Source organism: Pelophylax lessonae (assembly GCF_965119305.1).
Source record: "Pelophylax lessonae genome assembly, chromosome: 10".
Lineage (NCBI taxonomy): Eukaryota > Metazoa > Chordata > Amphibia > Anura > Ranidae > Pelophylax > Pelophylax lessonae.
In genome coordinates this window covers 49,028,006-49,047,239 of record NC_138777.1, presented here as the reverse complement: position 1 = coordinate 49,047,239, position 19,234 = coordinate 49,028,006, and the positions used below count along the sequence as shown (strand labels likewise).

General features: G+C 43.2%; 1 protein-coding gene across 1 annotated transcript in view; it reads right to left on the bottom strand.

The window, feature by feature from the left end:
- Positions 1 to 19,234, bottom strand: part of MTCH2 (mitochondrial carrier 2) — a 44,906-nt gene that overhangs the window by 735 nt on the left and 24,937 nt on the right. The window contains exons 4-12 of the mRNA XM_082269814.1: positions 18,374 to 18,400; positions 16,670 to 16,726; positions 10,243 to 10,300; positions 7,254 to 7,305; positions 6,681 to 6,740; positions 6,435 to 6,528; positions 6,265 to 6,306; positions 2,494 to 2,561; positions 2,334 to 2,409 (exon numbers count right to left, since the gene is read on the bottom strand). Of these exons, the coding sequence (XP_082125940.1) occupies positions 2,334 to 2,409; positions 2,494 to 2,561; positions 6,265 to 6,306; positions 6,435 to 6,528; positions 6,681 to 6,740; positions 7,254 to 7,305; positions 10,243 to 10,300; positions 16,670 to 16,726; positions 18,374 to 18,400 (534 nt within the window). The remainder of the gene's footprint in view (positions 1 to 2,333; positions 2,410 to 2,493; positions 2,562 to 6,264; positions 6,307 to 6,434; positions 6,529 to 6,680; positions 6,741 to 7,253; positions 7,306 to 10,242; positions 10,301 to 16,669; positions 16,727 to 18,373; positions 18,401 to 19,234) is intronic.

The window sequence follows — 19,234 nt, the reverse complement described above, 5'->3', positions numbered from 1 at the left end:
ATAAAGTTGTGGAGAGGTTTAAAGCAGGGTTAGGTTTTAAAAAAAAACATCTAAAGCTTTGAACATCTCACAGAGCACTGTTCAATCCATCATCCGAAAATGGAAAGAGTATGGCACAATTGCAAACCTACCAAGAGACATGGCCGTCCATCTAAACTGATATGCGGGCAAGGAGAGCATTAATCAAAGAAGCAGCCAAGAGGCCCATGGTAACTCTGGAGAAGTTTCAGGAGATCCACAGCTCAGGTGAGAGAATCTGTCCACAGGACAACTATTAGTCGTGCACTCCACAAATCTGCCCTTTATGGAAGAATGGCAAGAAAAAAGCCATAAGAAGTCCCATTTGAAGTTTGGGAGAAGCCATGTGGGGGACACTGCAAACATGTGGAAGAAGGTGCTCTGGTCAGATGAGACCAAATTTGAACTTTTTGGCCTAATAACAAAACAACTAACACTGCACATCACCCTGAACACACCATCCTCACTGTGAAACATGTTGGTGGTAGCATCATGTTGTGGGGATGCTTTTCTTCACCAGGGACAGGGAAGCTGGTCAGAGTTGACGGAAAGATGGATGGAGCCAAATACATCTTAGAACAAAACCTGTTAGAGCCTGCAAAAAGACTTGAGACTGAGGCGGAGGTTCACCTTCCAGCAGAATAACAACCCTAAACATACAGCCAGAGCTACAATGGAATGGTTTAGATCAAAACATATTCATGGGTTAGAATGGCCCTGTCAAAGTCCAGACCTAAATCCAATTGAGAATCTGTGGCAAGACTTGAAAATTGCTGTTCACAGATGCTCTTCATCCAATCTGACAGAGCTTGAGCTATTTTGCAAAGAAGAATAGGCAAAAATGTCACTCTCTAGATGTGCAAAGCTGGTAGAGACATCCCCAAAGAGACTTGCAGCTGTAATTGCAGTGAAAGGAGGTTCTACAAAGTATTGACTCAGGGGGGCTGAATACAAATGCACTCCACACTTTTCAGATATTTATTTGTAATAATTTTTGAAAACCATTTATTATTTTCCTTCCACTTCACAATTATGTGCCACTTTGTGTTGGTCTATCACATAAAATCCCCAAAAATACATTTACGTTTTTGGTTGTAACATGACAAAATTTCAAGGGGTGTGAATACTTTTTCAAGGCACTGTAGATCCACCTAAAATGACCCTTCTGCAATACCTGCAGAAAGAAGGGGTACTATAAATATATTTCTGGCATCTGGATTCTTGAAAAAGCTGCAATGCTGCTCCCCAGGTACCACAAAGTATGTGACTGGCAATATAAATCCAATAGCCGTTTCTCCCATCACACACAGTGGTTCCACCCACCGGCCCCATATCCATATAGTGACCTGTATATTCATGCGAAAATTGCTGTGTGCTGTTCAGACCCTGCAGCAACAAGGTCTGTTGGATTGTTGCTTATAAGGGTGCATGCTCCTTATCTTTCTGCAATACTTAGCGATTCATGACCCCAAACAATCTTTTTTATATACAAAATTGTCCTGAGGTCTGTAACTCACCAAGCAGTGAAGCCAGATATGGTTGAAATCCCTGAAAGGTGTACCTTCCAAAATAATTCTGCAATGGCAGCTTCTTTATTCAAATCTTCAAGCAGAAACACCAATCCAGGTGTTTCCCTAGTAAAAAGCACCTCCCCCACTACACTGAATCGGTACACAGTTAACCCTTTGGTTGCCCAGATGTTAACCCCTTCCCTGCCAGTGTCATTAGTACAGTGACAGTGCATATTTTTAGCACTAACCATTGTATTAGTGTCACTGGTCGCCAAAAAAATGTCAAAAGTGTCAGTTAGGTGTTCGATTTGTCCACTGCAATATCGCAGTCCCGCTATAAGTCACTGATCGCCACCAATACTAGTAAAAAAATGTAAAAATACAAATATATCTCACATATCTCAAAGGTTTGTAGACGCTATAACCTGTGAGCAAATCAATCAATATACACTTGTTGGAATTTCTTTTTTACCAAAAATATGTAGCAGAATACATATTGGCCTAAATTGATAAAGAAATTTGATTTTTTTTACAATTATTTTATTGGATGCGTTTTATAGCAGAAAGTAAAAAATCTTTTTTTTTTCCCCCCAAAAACGCAGAGGTGGCCAAACACCACCAAAAGAAAGCTCTATTTGTGGGGAAAAAAAGGACATCAACTGTTGGTTAACGTAACAGTGCTGTATCACAAAAATCAGCCTGGTCATTAAGGGGGGTAAACCTTCGGGAGGTGAAGTGGTTAATACAGAACTCAAATCTTGCCTGCAAGATTGCCCAGCCTAAGCAATCTAAGTGAAGGATTACCTCTTTACTGAGCTGCCTCCAACAGTCTGTCCAGGAGGTGTACACAGGAGCATAGGGTAGTCTGCCACCGGCCAACCTGCAAGACACAAACATGTCCATCTATCAGGGAACACAGTAGAGGGCCAGCTGCACACCAACTGCTGTCATGTACTGTACTCACCCGCAATTATTCACAGCCATGAGGTTAGAGACTAAAACAAGTGGATACGTCAACATACTGGCCAGGAACTGAGGAGAGGAAATAGAGAAAATCTTGTCAGAAATATATTATATATACACAGTATCTCACAAAAGTGAGTACACCCCTTACATTTTTGTTATATCTTTTCATGCGCCAACACTGAAGAAATGACACTTTGCTACAATGTAAAGTAGTGAGAGTACAGCTTGTATAACAGTGTCAATTTGCTGTCCCCTCAAAATAACAACACACGGCCATTAATGCCTAAACTGCTGGCAAAAGTGAGTACACCCCTAAGTGACAATGTCCTAATTGGGCCCAATTAGCCAATCTTCCCTCCTTTGTGTCATGTGACTCGTTCGTGTTACAAGGTCTCAGGTGTGAATGGGGAGCAGGTGTGGTAAATTTGGTGTTATTGCTCTCACTCTCTCATACTGGTCACCGGAAGTTTAATATGGCACCTCATGGCAAAGAACTCTCTGAGGATCTGAAAGAAAGAATTTTTGCTGTACATAAATATGGCCTAGGCTATAAGAAGATTGTCAAGACCCTAAAACTGAGCTGCAGCACGGTGGCCAAGATCATACAGTGGTTTATAACAGGACAGTTTCCATTTAGAACAAGCCTCGCCATGGTCGACCAAAGAAGTTGAGTGCACGTGCTCAGTGTCATATCCAGAGGTTGTCTTTGGGAAATAGATGTATGAGTGCTGCCAGCATTGCTGCAGACGTTGAAGGGGTGGGGGGGTCAGCATGTCAGTGCTAAGACCATACGCCACACTGCATCAAATTGGTCTGCATGGCTGTCATCCCAGAAGGAAGCCTCTTCTAAAGATGATGCACAAGAAAATCCGCAAACAGTTTGCTGAAGACAAGCAGACTAAGGATATGGATTACTGGAACCATGTCCTGTGGTCTGATGAGACTGAGATAAATGGTTCAGATGGTGTCAAGCGTGTGTGGCGGCAACCAGGTGAGGAGTACAAAGACAAGTGTGTCTTGCCTACAGTCAAGGATGGTGGTGGGAGTGTCATGGTCTGGGGCTGCATAAGTGCTGCCCACACTGGGGAGCTACAGTTCATTGAGGGAACCATGAATGCCAACATGTACTGTGACATACTGAAGCAGAGCATGATCCCCTCCCTTCAGAGACTGGGCTGCAGGGCAGTATTCAACATGATAACGACCCCAAAAACACCTCCAAGACTACCACTGCCTTGCTAAAGGAGCTGAGGGTAAAGATGGACTGGCCAAATATGTCTCCAGACCTAAACCCTATTGAGCATCTGTGGGGCATTCTCAAATGGAAGGTGGAGGAGTGCAAGGTCTCTGACATCCACCAGCTCTGTGATGTTGTCATGGAGGAGTGGAAGAGGACTCCAGTGGCAACCTGTGAAGCTCTGGTGAACTCCATGCCCAAGAGGGTTAAGACAGTGTTGAAAAATAATGGTGGCCACACAAACCTAGGAACGCAGCACGCTTTTTACACTGCGGTTTTTACAACTTGATATGCCTTATTTATCCGCATTTTTGTGAGTATGATTCTTTTATTCAATAAATGATTGTCCATGCAGTCTACACTATTGTCCTTCCTTTTCATTGAGGTATATTGGAGCCTTGATTATGTGGATTGAACCCTTTCATTTCCTGGTTGCTCAGTTTGAGTCTATTCATCGCCCTCCATTTATAAGCATCTGGTAAGCAGTTTGTGCTTTTATCACAATTGGGTGCTGGTTCTTCCTTTTTCATCTGCACAACTGGGAATTGGGATCTCGTTTCCACTATTTTTCCTCCAATCTATTTGGACATATTGGACTTTATATGGACATTTCACTTGATATTTGATATTTTATTGATTTTCATATTTATTGATTTTTATACAGTGTTTTGGCGCTACTATATCACCCTTTCACACAAACTATTGACACTTTTGGTCCAGATTGTACACTTTAACTTAGGGGTGTACTCACTTTTGTTGCCAGCACTTTAGACATGAATGGCTGTGTGTTGAGTTATTTTGAGGGGACAGCAAATTTACACTGTAAGCCTCGGTTCACACTAGGGCGACCTGTGAGGCGACCTGGTCGCCTCACAGGTCGCCTCCCATAGGGAAGCTACGGACCCGTTCTAATAGGAGCGACACAAGTCGCTCCGACCTAGAAAAAGGGTCCGGAGCTTCTTTGGGGCGACCGCCATAGACTTCAATGTTATGAAGTCCGTGGCGGCCGCTCCGAGGTCGCGGCGCGCTGCTCGCACCGCGATCTCGGAGGTCGCCCCTGAAAGTAGCGTCGCGCTAATGTGAACCGGCGCTTATACAAGCTGCAAACTCACTACTTTACATTGTAACAAAGTGTCATTTCTTCAGTGTTGTCACATGAAAAGATATAATAAAATATTTACAAAAATGTGAGGGGTGTACTCACTTTTCAGATACACTGTGTGTAATATATATACACACCCAGAAGTGATTTCATGTTGAATTTTAAAAAAATGGAGACCCAGTCAGAGCCGAATGTGGTGTCCTCTCTTCGGCGGCCCTTGCAGGTAGGATGCCGACGGGAGCTGTGGCAGGAGGGGGGGGCGACCCCTCCCGCTCCTTGGAATGACAGCTGACCGTCGACTATGGATGCCGTTACCGGGGTGATGCCTCTAGCTGCGGGCATCACTCCGATACAAGCACTTTCCTGAAATATAGGCAATATCGGTAAATCGGAAAGTGCATATCGGCCACTGATACATCGGTGTTGCCGATAATCAGTCGATCACTACACATATATATACACACACATATATATATATATATATATATATATATATATATATATATATATATATATATATATATACATACATACATATATACATACATACATATATACATACATACATACATACACACACTATATATATATATATATATATATATATATATATATATATATATATATATTATACACATATATACACATACATACACACACACATATACACACACTTTTTTTTTTTTTTTAAAGCAAATAAATGCTGCCAGGGTATGTCACATATAGTAACTTTTGCTTTTAAAGCCATGCAAACTGGTAATTCCAATTTGCTTCTACATTGTATTTACTTATATGTTGTATTTCAAGTACCTGATGATTCTAACATTTTATTTCTCTATAATTCTGTGACCTAAGTTTTCTCTCGGGTTTTTGTCCATACATTTTAAACAGCTACAGAGTTTTGACAGCTTTTAATTATTCTGGTTAATAAGCTCTGCTACTTGGCACCGCATCGTAGGATACGCCAGTGGCAAAGTGTTTTTGCTTTTTTTTTTTTAATATTAGCTTTTTTTTCTCAATAGACTTGCCATTCTCCAGCAGCAACGGCCACGTTTAATTTGTACTATACTACTACTACGTGGATCTCAGAACAACGTTTCGAAAAAAAAAAAAAAAAACACAACAGGTCTTTTTTTATTTTACAACTATTTAAAAAAAATGATTTTTTGGGGGCTGGAGAGTGCAAAAAACACTGCATAGAAACCAATCAGCTTCCAGGTTTTATTGCCAAAGCTTGATTGATGTGGCTAAAGTTAGAAGCGGATTGGCTACCATGCACAGCTCCACCATTGCTCAAGTTTTAGTAAATCTACCACATTGTATATTAGTGATGGGGCATAGGTCACTTTACGCTCTCAAAGCAGCAGGAAAATAGAAGAGATGGAACACTAGAGACACTCCTCTAAGGAGAATGGTGGAAGTAAACTTACCCCAGTTAAAGCCTGAGAGTAACTTTTAATCTCGCTTACTGTCTGCAAAGAGAATCGGATACAGACATTAGCTTAAGCACACATTATAAGAGTAAAAATTGATGACCTAGGAGAAAAGGTTGGATAGCAATAATAATAATAAAAAAAAAAAAAAGGAAGCTCTCACATACCCCATTTTCCAGAGCATAAGTGTTGATAAGATAGGCTGCCATGTTACAGATCCATAGAGCAAATATATCTCCTAGTAGTCTTGGAATTAAACCACTAAAATAAACAGATCAGCAGTGTCACTACACAATATATCTGATAATTAAAGACCTTACAAAAAGCACATTCACTGACTACTTAAACTGGGTCATGCTTTTATAGAAATGACGATTAAACAACCTCCAGTTGCAAACTGTAGATATACTTACGCAAAAAATCCCAGAATGCCTTCCTCCTTGTATATTGTCACTATTGATCCAAACACCCCACTGTAATAAAGTTAATATAAGCCATGTAAAGATACCAAGGATAAAAATATTTCCAGTTTATCTTTAAAGTGTAACAAATAGGCAAAACTTTTTTTTTTAAATTAGTTTTGGATAGAGTGGAGAGGAATTAGAACACCTGCCAGATTTTATCTCCGTTTGTGCCCCAGTTATGAAGATTCAACCTCTTGATTTTTCATGTTTATTATCTTCAAAACTAAAAGTAAAAGAAATCCTAAATTTAGGGTCGACATGAAAATAGTAATAGGAGAAACCTTCCAATGGGGATGTTCGTTCTGGTGACACCCAGGACTCCTTCACTTTGGAGGGATTTTATCTCACTCCCTGTATTAGCTATGAGACCAAAAGTGAAGGAAAATTATCCCCCTCTATGGGGCATAGAGCCATAGATGGCAAATAAAAAAAAGACGGGGGGGGGGGGGGGGGGGGGTTTATAGAAAAAAAAAAAAAAAGTTTTGCCTTTAGTACTGCTTTAAGGTACGCAGACTGACATACTCGTATTTGGTCTCTCTTCCAATGAACTGAACCATGCACCGTAGTGTGATCACTGCAAAGAGAAACATGAAAATATTCAGAATATTAATCAGTAGTTGCAGGACAGAATAAACGTAATGCTGTTGAATAGATGGTTATGCATCTAGGCTGTGGTAATTCGTTTGACTCTCCGTTGCCATGGCAAAGTAGGTAAGGGTGGACCTTGCTACAGTAGTCTTTGTTTATGGCACGTAAGGCTATTGCCCTCAAGTGGATTCAACACGCTCCTCCTTCAGCACATATGTGGCTACAGTTGGTTAATCAGGTGTTGCCATATGAAAAACTCGTGTTTGAACACAGAGGTTGCCCAGCCAAGTATGATAAGGTCTCGGGGCATGGTGCTCCTCTGATCTTACCAACTCTGCTACCTAGATTTGGCTGTAGGAGACTGGATCTTTGTGTATATCGTTCCCTGAATTTTCATATTACGTTTGATTGTTTTGCCTTATGCTGTGTTGGACTACAGTATACTGTTTGACCTCTACGATAACATAACCAGATACACTGTTTATCATGGAAATTCTCTTTAACGTATACTTGCATGAGTTGATGTAGTTGATGGGCGGCACAGGGGTGTAGTGGTTAGCACATTCACCTAGCAGCAAGAGGGTCGCTGGTTTGAACCTCAACGAAACTACCTGCCTGGAGTTAGCATGTTCTCCCTGTGCCTGCGTGGGTTTCCTCCGGGCACTCCGGTTTCCTCCCACACTCCAAAAGACATGCTGGTAGGTTAATTGGATCCTGTATAAACAATTGGCCCTACTGTGTATGTATGTATGTATGCGAGTTAGGGACCTTAGATTGTAAGCTCCTTGAGGGGAGGGACTAATGTGAATGTGCAATGTATATGTAAAGCGCTGCGTTAATAGACAGCGCTATACAAGTACCTAAAATAAAGAAATAAAAATAAAATGTACCGTTTGTTTGTACTTTATTTGATCTGTTGGCATTCCTGTTGAGTGCCTTGTTGTATGTACTTTATGCTTTTTCTCCGTTCATAAAAAGAGTTTAAAAAAAAGTAAGTAAGGGTCCCAGTGCAGAGTTTGGACCAAGGCTCCTTGATTACAATGCACCCCCACTCCCACTCCTATTACCCCCTAGTATGTTCCCCCCTTTGCAGATTCGCTTATTGTGTCCTGTATTTAAAAAGGAGATACGACATGCAATGCAACCCCACAGTACAGCTGTATAACTACTTTTAGGGTCACATCCTGAACAGGATGTTATTTTGTGCAACACATTGTAATATTGTAGGAGAGCTGAAAAGGGTTAAGTGGTGGCTAACTACAGTAAATTAACCAAATAATTGATAAAAGGACTGGCAATGAAATGTTAGTTCAGCCATTTTTAACCAGGGTTTCTTCAGGGGTGCCTTTACAAAATTTCTAAAAATTGCCCAAAAATTGTATACAGGACAGAGGCTAGATCAAGTCTGTCTTTTAGTTACACAAAGCCACAGGTTTTCACTGTGCACCATTTTATCTGCTGGCATCCTAACAACGAATTATGTCAATCGTTGATAAAGGACGCTGAGGGTCTGCACAGCATCCTTGTGTGTCCCTCTCTGTCAGCACTGGGATCGCATTAGCTGAGTGAGGGAGAGAAACAGAGGGAGAGAAACAGAGGGAGAGAAACAGAGGGAGAAGAGAAACGCTGGAATATTCGTCAGTAGAAGCATGCTAATGTGTATTTGCTTTGGAAGAATAAACCACCTCTAATGTTGGGAGACTTATGGCATTTTTCCACTGCAAGTATCGGCTCAGCTCCACTCGGCCCTGCTTGGCTCTGTTCAGTTTTCCACTGCATTGTACCGCATGGTACGGTTTGCTTTTCCACTAAAGTAAAGTGGGTGGGATAACAACGATTCTCTGACCAATCAGTGGCTAGTAGTGACAAACAGTCAAGGCTGCATGCAAAGGATTGTGGGATATGGTACCGGTATGGCCCTCTTGGAACCACAACCGAGGTGGTACTGTTTAAGCAAGCCATACTGTTTGGTTCCATGTAGTGGAAAAGCGCCGCCGTACCGTGCCGAACCGTTCCAACACCGTACAATGCGGTACCATGCAGTGGAAAAGCGCAAAAGCGAGCCGAACCGTTCGGTTCCAGGCAGTGGAAAAGCGCCAATACATGTGTGGATGTTATGTAAAACTAGTAGTTTAATTTTTTTAACATTTTAGAATGAGGTGCCTCCAGATTGTGCAGGGTTTTAAAGAGTGCCTTGGCTAAAAAAAAAAGGTTGAGAAACACTGTTAAAAAAATAGAAACTGCTGACACCGGAAAAATACACTCTTCAAGGCTGACAGTTACAAGCATGACTCCCAAAGGCAGAGGCATTATGGGACTTGTAGTTCCGCAACAGCTGGAGGGTGGCCAGTTTGAGACCCCTGCTCTAGATAATAGACAGATATATATTTATTATACATACATATACACACGCACACTGGAAGACTGCAGCTGCTTTGTAAAAGAGATATCTTAGCTTATGGTGTGTTGTTGTAACAAGAAAAGCACTGTCTCCAGGTGATCCTATTCCTAGTTTGTGTGTGTATATATATATATATATATATATATATATATATATATATATATAGTATAGTTGTGCGCTAGGGATCCCACTTTACAGAGGTACCTTGGCACGGCAGTGTGGCTTTAACATGCATTTGCAAATGTATGCAACTAAAATTTCTGTTTTTAGTCTCAGCAGCTTAGATAGGCTGACAGTTGACAGGCCCTTTAATTAGGTTGTCTTTTGCTGGCTGGATTGAAAACTATCTCAGGATCACCATTAGGGATGCCTGTCACGATGTTGGATTTTTTTTTTTTTTTATCATAAATGTACTGGGTTGTGCTGCAAGTCTCATGTTTTTTATAAATATAACACACGCACACACATTTTTTTTATAAACACACAATCAAAGGTCATTGCGCATTGGAAAATCTTACATACCGTGAAAGGGGTGAGTGACAAGGGTAGCCGCTGAACGAGCAACCATCTCCTGAGTGGTCTGAAAGGGAGGAAAAACAAATCTCAAAATTCCTGGGTTCAAAGCTTATGGGTATATTTTTAAAGCAGTAAATGTGACGGACACCAAACATTCACAGATGGTAAATCACTGTCATTTAAAAACACATCTACTTGGAAGATGGACCCATTTGGTGAATGATTTACTGTTTTCTAAGTAAGTCCTTTGCGTTTTGCTTTGGTGCTTATCCTTAGAAGCTTTCATTCATTTTGGCGAGCTGGTGCACCCAATAACGCAATTAAATATCTGAACCCTAACAATGAGAAGTACAAAAAAAAAAATGGGATTTTGGTCTTACCATAAAATCTTTTTCTCTGATGTTAACTGACGGACACAACCTTATATCTTCTTGACCTTTCGGTTTATGCTGCTCACCATAGGAGTAGGACACTAAGCAGAAAAAAAAATGTAACTACGCCCATAGGGGAATCCCAGGGGGTATACTCCCACTTTCTGCTCTAGCTCTTCAGTTTTGTAACCAGCAGTGTAAGAACATAAGCCACAACTCATTAGAGGGGCAGGTGATGTGTCAGTCAATGAACATCCGAGAAAAGGATTTTACAGTAAGACAAAAATCCCATTTTTTTTTCTTTTGTTCATTGACAGACACAGCTCCATATCTTCTTGACCCTTGGGATGTCCCAAAGCAGTGTCAATAGGAGCGGTGGGAAGAACACAGCAATAGCCACACTTCCCAAAGGCTAAACGTAGCCAACCAGGTAAAACAGGAGCTCAACCAAGAACAACTGGGGCTCACCTGACAAAAAAAAAAATACACCCTCAAAGAGGACTAAACCTCTCCAACAGCCACCTTCAAAACCTTGTGGCCAAAAGCAGCATCCGCAGATGCCAAACATCCACCTTATAAAATTTTGAGAAAGTGCGCACAGACGACCGGGTGGTCGCCTTGCAAACCTGCACCCCTGACGCCTGATGACGGAAGGACCAAGAGGCACTATGCGTTCTTGTAGGATGCGCCTTAACAGGGAGTAGGAGGATCCTAACCCTAGCGCCGACACCCTGTACGCAGAAGTAATAGCCACCAAGAAGGCCACCTTCTGTGACAGAGTAAGCAGGGGAATCTCACAAATATTTCCAAAAAGTAATTTCTGAAGAACCGACAGCACCAAATTGAGATACCATGGAGGCTATGGAGACCTTGCCAGGGGAGCCAGATGACAGACCCCTTGAACAAAGGTAAGAACCAAAGAATCAGTAGCCAACGGGTGTTGAAAGAAAATCGCCAGGGACGAAATCTTTCCTTTAAAATGGTACCCAAAGCAAAACGCTGCTTTACACCTCTTTGGAGAAACTCCAAAACGCAAGACCCAGATAAGGAACGGGGGGGGAAACCCCCTGAGACTCGCACCAAGCAATGTACGTCCTCCAGACTCGATAAATCTTCCTAGGAGGTAGATTTCCTAGCATATAACAATGTAGGAATCACCGATTCAGATACCCCTCTATCCTTCAGCACCAGGCTTTCAATAGCCAGGCCGTTAAAGACAGCGACTGTAAAGCAGGATGGAAGATCGGCTCTTGAGCCAATAGATCTTCTCTAAGAGGGAGTCTCCAGGGAACGTCGGTGACCAGCCTTACCAGGTCTTCATACCAAGACCGGCGAGGCCAGTCTGGTGCTACTAGGATGCTCAACCGGATAAGATTGTCTAAAGACTGAGGATCCTTGTTCAATTTGGAAAGGATCGCCCTTTGCAGAGATCTGGTATGGAACTTGGCAAAGGGGGCCATCAGGCCCAGCACTTGCATGCAAGTCCTGAGAGATGATCTCCTGCTGGCTAACAGGAGCCGAATCGCATTCTCCAGGAGAAACACCCCTGGGCTGAGGCAGAGTCCAGGGTAAGGCCTAGGTAATCCAGTTCAGTGGATGGGACCAGAGCAGATTTTTGGAAATTCAGCTTTCATTTGAACTCTTGCAAGGTTCATACGGCAATGTCCAGATTGACTCCTAAGGCATGCGGAGAATCTGCTAGCAGAAGGAGGTCGTCCAGGTACCCCAGTATCTCAATCCCCTTCTGCCGTAGCACAACACCGGGGCCAACACTTTTGTGAACATCCGAGGAGCCGAGGCAAGATCAAAGGGTAACGCCACAAACTGATAGTGTTCCTCGCCCACTGCAAAGCGAAGGAAACGCTGATGCCCAACATATATTTGGATATGAATGTAAGCATCCTTGATATCGATAAGAGGCCAGAAAATCTTCTTGATTGAGAGATGCCACTACCGTGTGAATGGACTCCATTCAAAATTTCTGAACCCTCACGAACAATGCCTTGAGGTCCAGAATTGGACAAACCTTGCCTTCCTACCTGGGGACAGTAAATGGGTTGAATAAAACCCTTGGAAACATTCAGGATCTGGAACAGGTACAATGACCCCTTGCAGATCCTGCCCCGCCCCAAGAAGACCTCGTAGACAATTTGGGGACAAACGCAGATTGGGAGGGATAACCTTGCTCGAGGCAAGGACCCAAACTTTATTTCGTAAGCAGACCGAATCAGCTCGTGGACCCATTTGTCTTGAATCAAGGAGGTCCAATGATCCAGAAAGAAGCGAAGACGTCCCCCCCACTCCAGATATAGATGGGGATGCCCCTTCGGGCAGAGGAGAGCTTGTCTGCGGTCCCGGAGGAACCCGTTGTCTGCTCACCAGCCCAGAGCCTCTTGGAACCCCCTGCGGGATATGGGCGGATTTGGATCCCTGGTCTTGAGATCCTGGGGGACGAAAAGGTCGTTTATGGGATGAGAAGAGCTAACCACATTTGCGATGAGCCTCTTTGTTTCTTGTAGTCCGCAGAAGCATTACCTCCTGTAAGACCCATAATAAGCTCTTCCATGGAAGCTCCGAACAGGCGATCTCCTACAAAGGGGAGATCAGTCAGCCCCTTCTTGGAAGCCTGATCTGCAGACCATTATTTCAGCCATATCATGCGGCGAAGGGTCACAGTTGTCACGGACACCCTGCAGGCTAAGGGGCATCCAGAAAGGCATATACTGCAATCCCTGGACCAACTGGTCCGCCAGGTTAGGAGGCAGCTTTCCCCCTTCCAGATCTTGGCACAGGTATTTTGACCATTCCGTTAAGGTCTGGGAAACCAAAATTATGGCAAAGCCCGGTCACAGAATGAAACCGGCCATGGTGAACAGGTATCCGATCAGAGCTTCAGCTCTTTTGTCAAAGGAATCCTTAAAGGACGGAGAGTCCTCCACCGGGAGAAGGGTGGCTTTATTCAACTTGGAAACCTGAGAGTCCACCACAGGCCGTACCGTCAGTTTCTTTAACAAAGACTCTTCAAAGGGATACCTTCTAGAGAAATGCTTGGGGACCCCAACAATGCGTTTGGGGGAACCCCACCGACCCTTGACAATACTGTCGAAATAGGCTTGAAAGGGGAATACCTTTGCTGCCTTGGAGGCTCTGCGGGTACCAAATTGCACCGGTGCAGTCGAAGCAGCAGTAGCGGTGTCCTCCAATTTTTCAAGTTTCTTGCATTGATACAATCAGTGCATCCATTAGTGCCTTTTCATTCCCAGCTGAAGTGGACAAGGACTCATCCTCACTATCCGAGCACTCAGGGTGCGTGGACGCAGACCCACTAGGGTGACACTCTTACGCGGCAGCCAGAACAACCTCAGAATCTGAGGAGACAGAGGACATGCAGGTGAAGGAAGAGGACGTTTTTTACTCATCCCATTTTGGAGGGCCATATCTACCTTATACACTAGTGACCGCAGGACAGCCGTCATTTCAGACAAGGCAGATTGGGACCCAGAGGGCCAGGTGGTGACAATTGCTCCAGGGAATCCATGGGTTAACCTAGGGACCATCAGCAAAAGTAGGAAATTCGCTGAGAAATTATCCCCCACCGCTGCACAGCAGCACCACAGGTCCCAACACATTCAGGCAACTGCTATAGCAGAAAGAGGGAGTGTTTTGACTCCAAAACAAGGCCGCCGCATCGATATCAATGGGTAACTACAAGAAAATGGCTGCCGGACTACATAAACATGGCTGCCGATGCAATGGAAAACCTGACCATGGCAAAATGGTGGCTCCTGGGACCCCCAGGGTCGTGCAGACAGCAATGGGGGACCCCTGCAATATAGAGACATCAGAGATATAATCACAGCTTTGAGACTGGATGTTTTAGCTCCAGTATGAGAATATAAAGCAGCGAAATGGATACACATTCAACTTTTTCCATTTTTTTAACAAATAATAACAGGCAAACAAAGCTGATCCCCAGCTCGGAGCTGATGCTTTACCCTCTGGTAAAGCGTATGCAAAGCCCAAACATTGGAGTTCTAAACAGTGTAGGAAAGAGATAAAACCAGTCAGGTGTTTTTTTTATGCTGTCTATTCCCTGCTATGGAGACCCTAAAGCCCCATTCACACTGCCCAGATTCTGTTCTGATCAGCAGGGGATCCACTCACAGAGCCCCTGCTGACTGGAGCAGAGCTAAATCGGATGGCACATCTGTGTTTGCTTAGTTTCTACATAGTGGACATGGACAGAGCCCGCTCTGTTCTATGGGCAGCCAGGCGTAAATGGACTCCGCTGACCATTTACAACAAACTACCCTCCGATCCGCCTAAATAGGAGGATCCCCTTTTTTAAGTGGACTGGATCAGACCTGGAGGTAGGTGGGTGTCAGATGCAAGTTGGTTTATACTCGCCTGTCCATAAGAATGCATGGAATTTTCTGATCACATCCACCCAACAAACTGACAGGCAGACCTAATCAGATCGCCTGTGTGAAAGGCCTTACTTCTTGGCTTAGACACACAACAGGAAGTGATGGGAAAACTCTCCATCCAAAGTGGAATGCCAAGGTTAGTCAGTTGTCATAGGAACATTTGTCCCCATTGAATGAATTCTTCTCCAAAATGTAGACTCTCTCGTTATTTTCAGTCTAGGTAACAGTGGTCACCAGGACAAAATAGAGGGGTGGATCATCCCAGCAGGGACACAGACAGAAAAATGTGTGCAAAGAGCTGAATTTGCGGTTCATAAAGTCTCATACTGAGGAAGATCAGTTCAATGGACAGAGATAGCTCTACGTAAGGCTAACCTCAAAGCTCAGTAACCCTGTGTGGGGTCCTGAGTAAAGTCCAGACGTTGAGGAAGGCATTAGGAGCACTCCAACAAAAAACAGAATCCAGAGAAATTAAATGCTTAACTGTGCAACCAACACTACTGCTCCTATCTTTGGATTAATCAATCAGTATCTACTGAAGGGGGCCAGTCAACTTTACGCTAAAATGAACTAATTAAAATCCTGTTTGTACTCCAATTATTGGTTTGGTTAGAGCTGTACGATTAATCGTTAAAAAAATGGTGTTCTCGATTCACCCCCTCACGATCTTAAAGCGGAGTTCCGGCCAAAAAAACATTAAGATAAAAATACCCCCCTAATCCTAACATATCCCCATGGGGGCAGCAGATGGACCAGTGCTCTGCGCCCCGAGCCCACCCTTTTTTGAAGCCTATTAGAGCCTCTGGCTCTAATCACGTGCTTCAAAAAAAAAAAAAAAAAGGCAACTTAAAAGGGAACTTCCCCTTTTTGTGAAGTTTTGCTTTAAGGTATATTCACACCAGCCACTGTGTTACAACTTAAGACTTGTACACACGCAACGATTGTTGGCTGACCGATCGGCCGACTTTTGTCCAGTGTTGTGTTGGTTGAAATGTGCTCTAGACTGCACACAAATTTTTTTGGCCAACAAAAACCAACTGCAGAAGTGATGTCATGTGCTGGTTTACTTTCCGTGTGTTTTTTCTTCTCTGAGCATGCCCAGTCTTGCTCATCTGCTTTTTGTCTGCCGAAATCTGTACTGACTGACGAACAATCGGCCGTTCTGTTGACGGCCAACAAAAATTTTCTAGCATACACACCAGATTTTTTTCGGCCGAAAAGTCGCAGTCGGTTGTCGGAAGCATCATACTAACAAGCCGATAATCGGCCGATCGGTCGTTGGCCGAAAATTCACGGCCAACAATCTGTGCGTGTGTACGGGGCTTTAGCGGCTGGTGTGGGATGGAGTGCAATGGGCTGACTGCAGTGCCGTGTACCGTACACTTTTTTTTCCTTTTTCAAACTTTACTGAATTGCCACACATCATTTCATTAAGTTATATTGGCCACTGCACAGCAGTGGCCTGCCATACTTTTTTCAATCCACACTAAAACTGGCCAGCTTGGAGGGGACAAGGCATTACACCTTGTCTTGCGGTGGGACTGCACTGAAATAGCCACTCAATGCAGTCCTACCACACCTGGTGTGAATGTACCCTTGGGAAACATCACCATATAATAGGATACATGTGCTTACCTCTTTTATTACATGGTCAAGGGAGGAGCAATTTTCCTTTTGTTCATTTTCACCGTCCTACAGGAAAGAAAAAACGAGAACCAACCTTAACCCCACAATAAGCTACATGTTTTCTAGCTATCATATAATCTGGATAATTTCTCTAATCGTTTTTATGAAAATGTTAACCCATGCAGTCAATGAAAGAATTTGAGAGAGCGTTGCAGGAGGGCCAGGACAACAGTGAGCAAAAATGATGCCTAGAAGTTTATTGTCAATGAATTTGGATATGCAAGACCTAGAACACTATCGTCAGTGAATGTGGATGTAAGGTCCAGAATACGATTGTCAAATACTGTGGATGTAAGCTCTAAAAACACTAATTATTATTATTGAGCCTTTATATAGGGTTAGAAGTCAGTATATGTGGATCTAAGGCCCGAGATTCTAATGTTCATGAACAAGAATGTAGGACCAAGAAAACTAATGTTAATACATGTGAATAAATAAAGTAATCAAGTGCCACTGATCCCAATATAGTGCAAATAGCAATGAATTGTGTGCAAAACGTGCAAGGTATACCCAAAGTCCTATAAGAATCCGAATTTACATAATTCCTAAATTAATCAATATAAAGTGCTCACATCAATAATCAATGTATGATTTGCATACATACATCAAGAAATTGTGCAAATACTATTCGATGTCTTGCGTGACCACATCAAATGAGGAAGTCACACGGCCACCAGCGCATGACGACACGCGTCTAGGGGGCACTATATTGGGATCAGTGGCGCTGCATCATTTTATTTATTTGCTTTCTGTATGTGCAGTGAATCACATGTTTGGGTATAGCTGCCACGATCATTATCTTATTCATTTTATTTATCAATTTTATTACTTGTCACTAGTGTGCATATTTATACAGAGTTGCGCTGATATCTCTACTTTATAATACATGTGAATACAATGATTTCCTATAATCATCTGCCCCATCCTGTGGCCATAATATAAACGGTTTTCCTAAAATACCTCAATCAGGTGAATACCACATTATGGACACTAGATGGAGCTGATGGGCTAGGCAAATACTTGTGACATTTGTCAAACAAGTTTTAAAAAGGCAGAGACTTCTTAGTGTTTTTTTTTTTTTTTGCCATTTAAAGCGGTTGTATCCCGCTTTTTGACACTTTTACCTACAGGTAAGCCTATAATAAGGCTTACCTGTAGGTACAAACAATATCTCCTAAACCGGCACGGTTTAGGAGATATTTACAGTGCATGCAGCCGCTCGCGCGAGCGGCGCATGCGCTCTGAAGGTCCGGGGGGACCTTCAATTAACTTGCCGGGAGCTTGCCGGAAAAATCACTCCCGCGCGCATGCGCGGGATCGCGGCTCCGGCCAATCAGCGCGCTGGAGCCGTCTCTTTCGGCCAATCAGCGCGCCGGAGCCGCCGAACCCGGAAGAGATGACGAGGGATCATGGCAGCGCCCGCATCGATGTCTGGGGGTCCGTGTCGGGGCTTCGTTTTAAGGTAAGTTAAACATAATGGGCTAGTATGCGATGCATACTAGCTCATTATGCCTTTGTCTTGCAGGTTTTTTTTTTTTTTTTTTTTTTTTTAATAGGGTTTACAACCGCTTTAAAGACCCCTTTTGAAGTTAGCCATTCAATTAGGAGATATGTACTAGCTAATGTTCTATATTAGGACCCATGTCTACTTACCTCTGCCTGATTCTGATTCCGATAGCACTGTGGGAAAAATAAAACGGTGTTAAAATGTTCTGCTAAAATATGCATACATTAGGATACACATACAATACCAAAAGGAGGAAAAATCGCGGTCAACAACATTTTTTAAAAATCTTCTATTGTCAATAGTAGTATGTTTGCTGGCCTTTGAAATCGGTCACAAGATTGGCAATTCAAACAAAACATATGATATGAAATAATGTAGGAGACCGAGAGACAGGAGACGGGGTGGGGAGGGGGTTTGGGGAGGGTTAGAACCCTGTCAGGTTTTTATTCACTTTCTCTATTAGTTCTGATCATCACCACCAGGGCTGAAAGGGAAAGAAAATCCAAAATGTATTTAGTCATCACTGGTACAGGCGTTGAGGTGAAATGTTCCAGCTAAAGCCTCGTACACACGCAACGATTATCAGCCGTGAATTTTCGGCCAACGTCCGATCGGCCGTTTTTCGGCTTGTTAGTATGATGCTGCCGACAACCGACTCCGACTTTTCGGCCGAAAAAAATCTGGTGTGCAGGCTATAAAATTTTTGTTGGCCGTCAACACAACGGCCGATTTTCCGTCAGTCAGTACAGATTTCGGCAGACAAAAATCTGATGATCAAGACTGGGCATGCTCAGAGAAGAAAAAAACACACGGAAAGTAAACCAGCACATGACATCACTTCTGAAGTAGATTTTTGTTGGCCGAGAAAATGTGTGTGCAGTCTAGAGCACATTTCAACCAACACAACAAAACTGGACAAAAGTCGGCCAATAATCGTTGCGTGTGTACGAGGCTTAAGAGTAGAGATTTCTGCTTACATCCTGTTGAGTCTCTTGGATAGGAAGTAA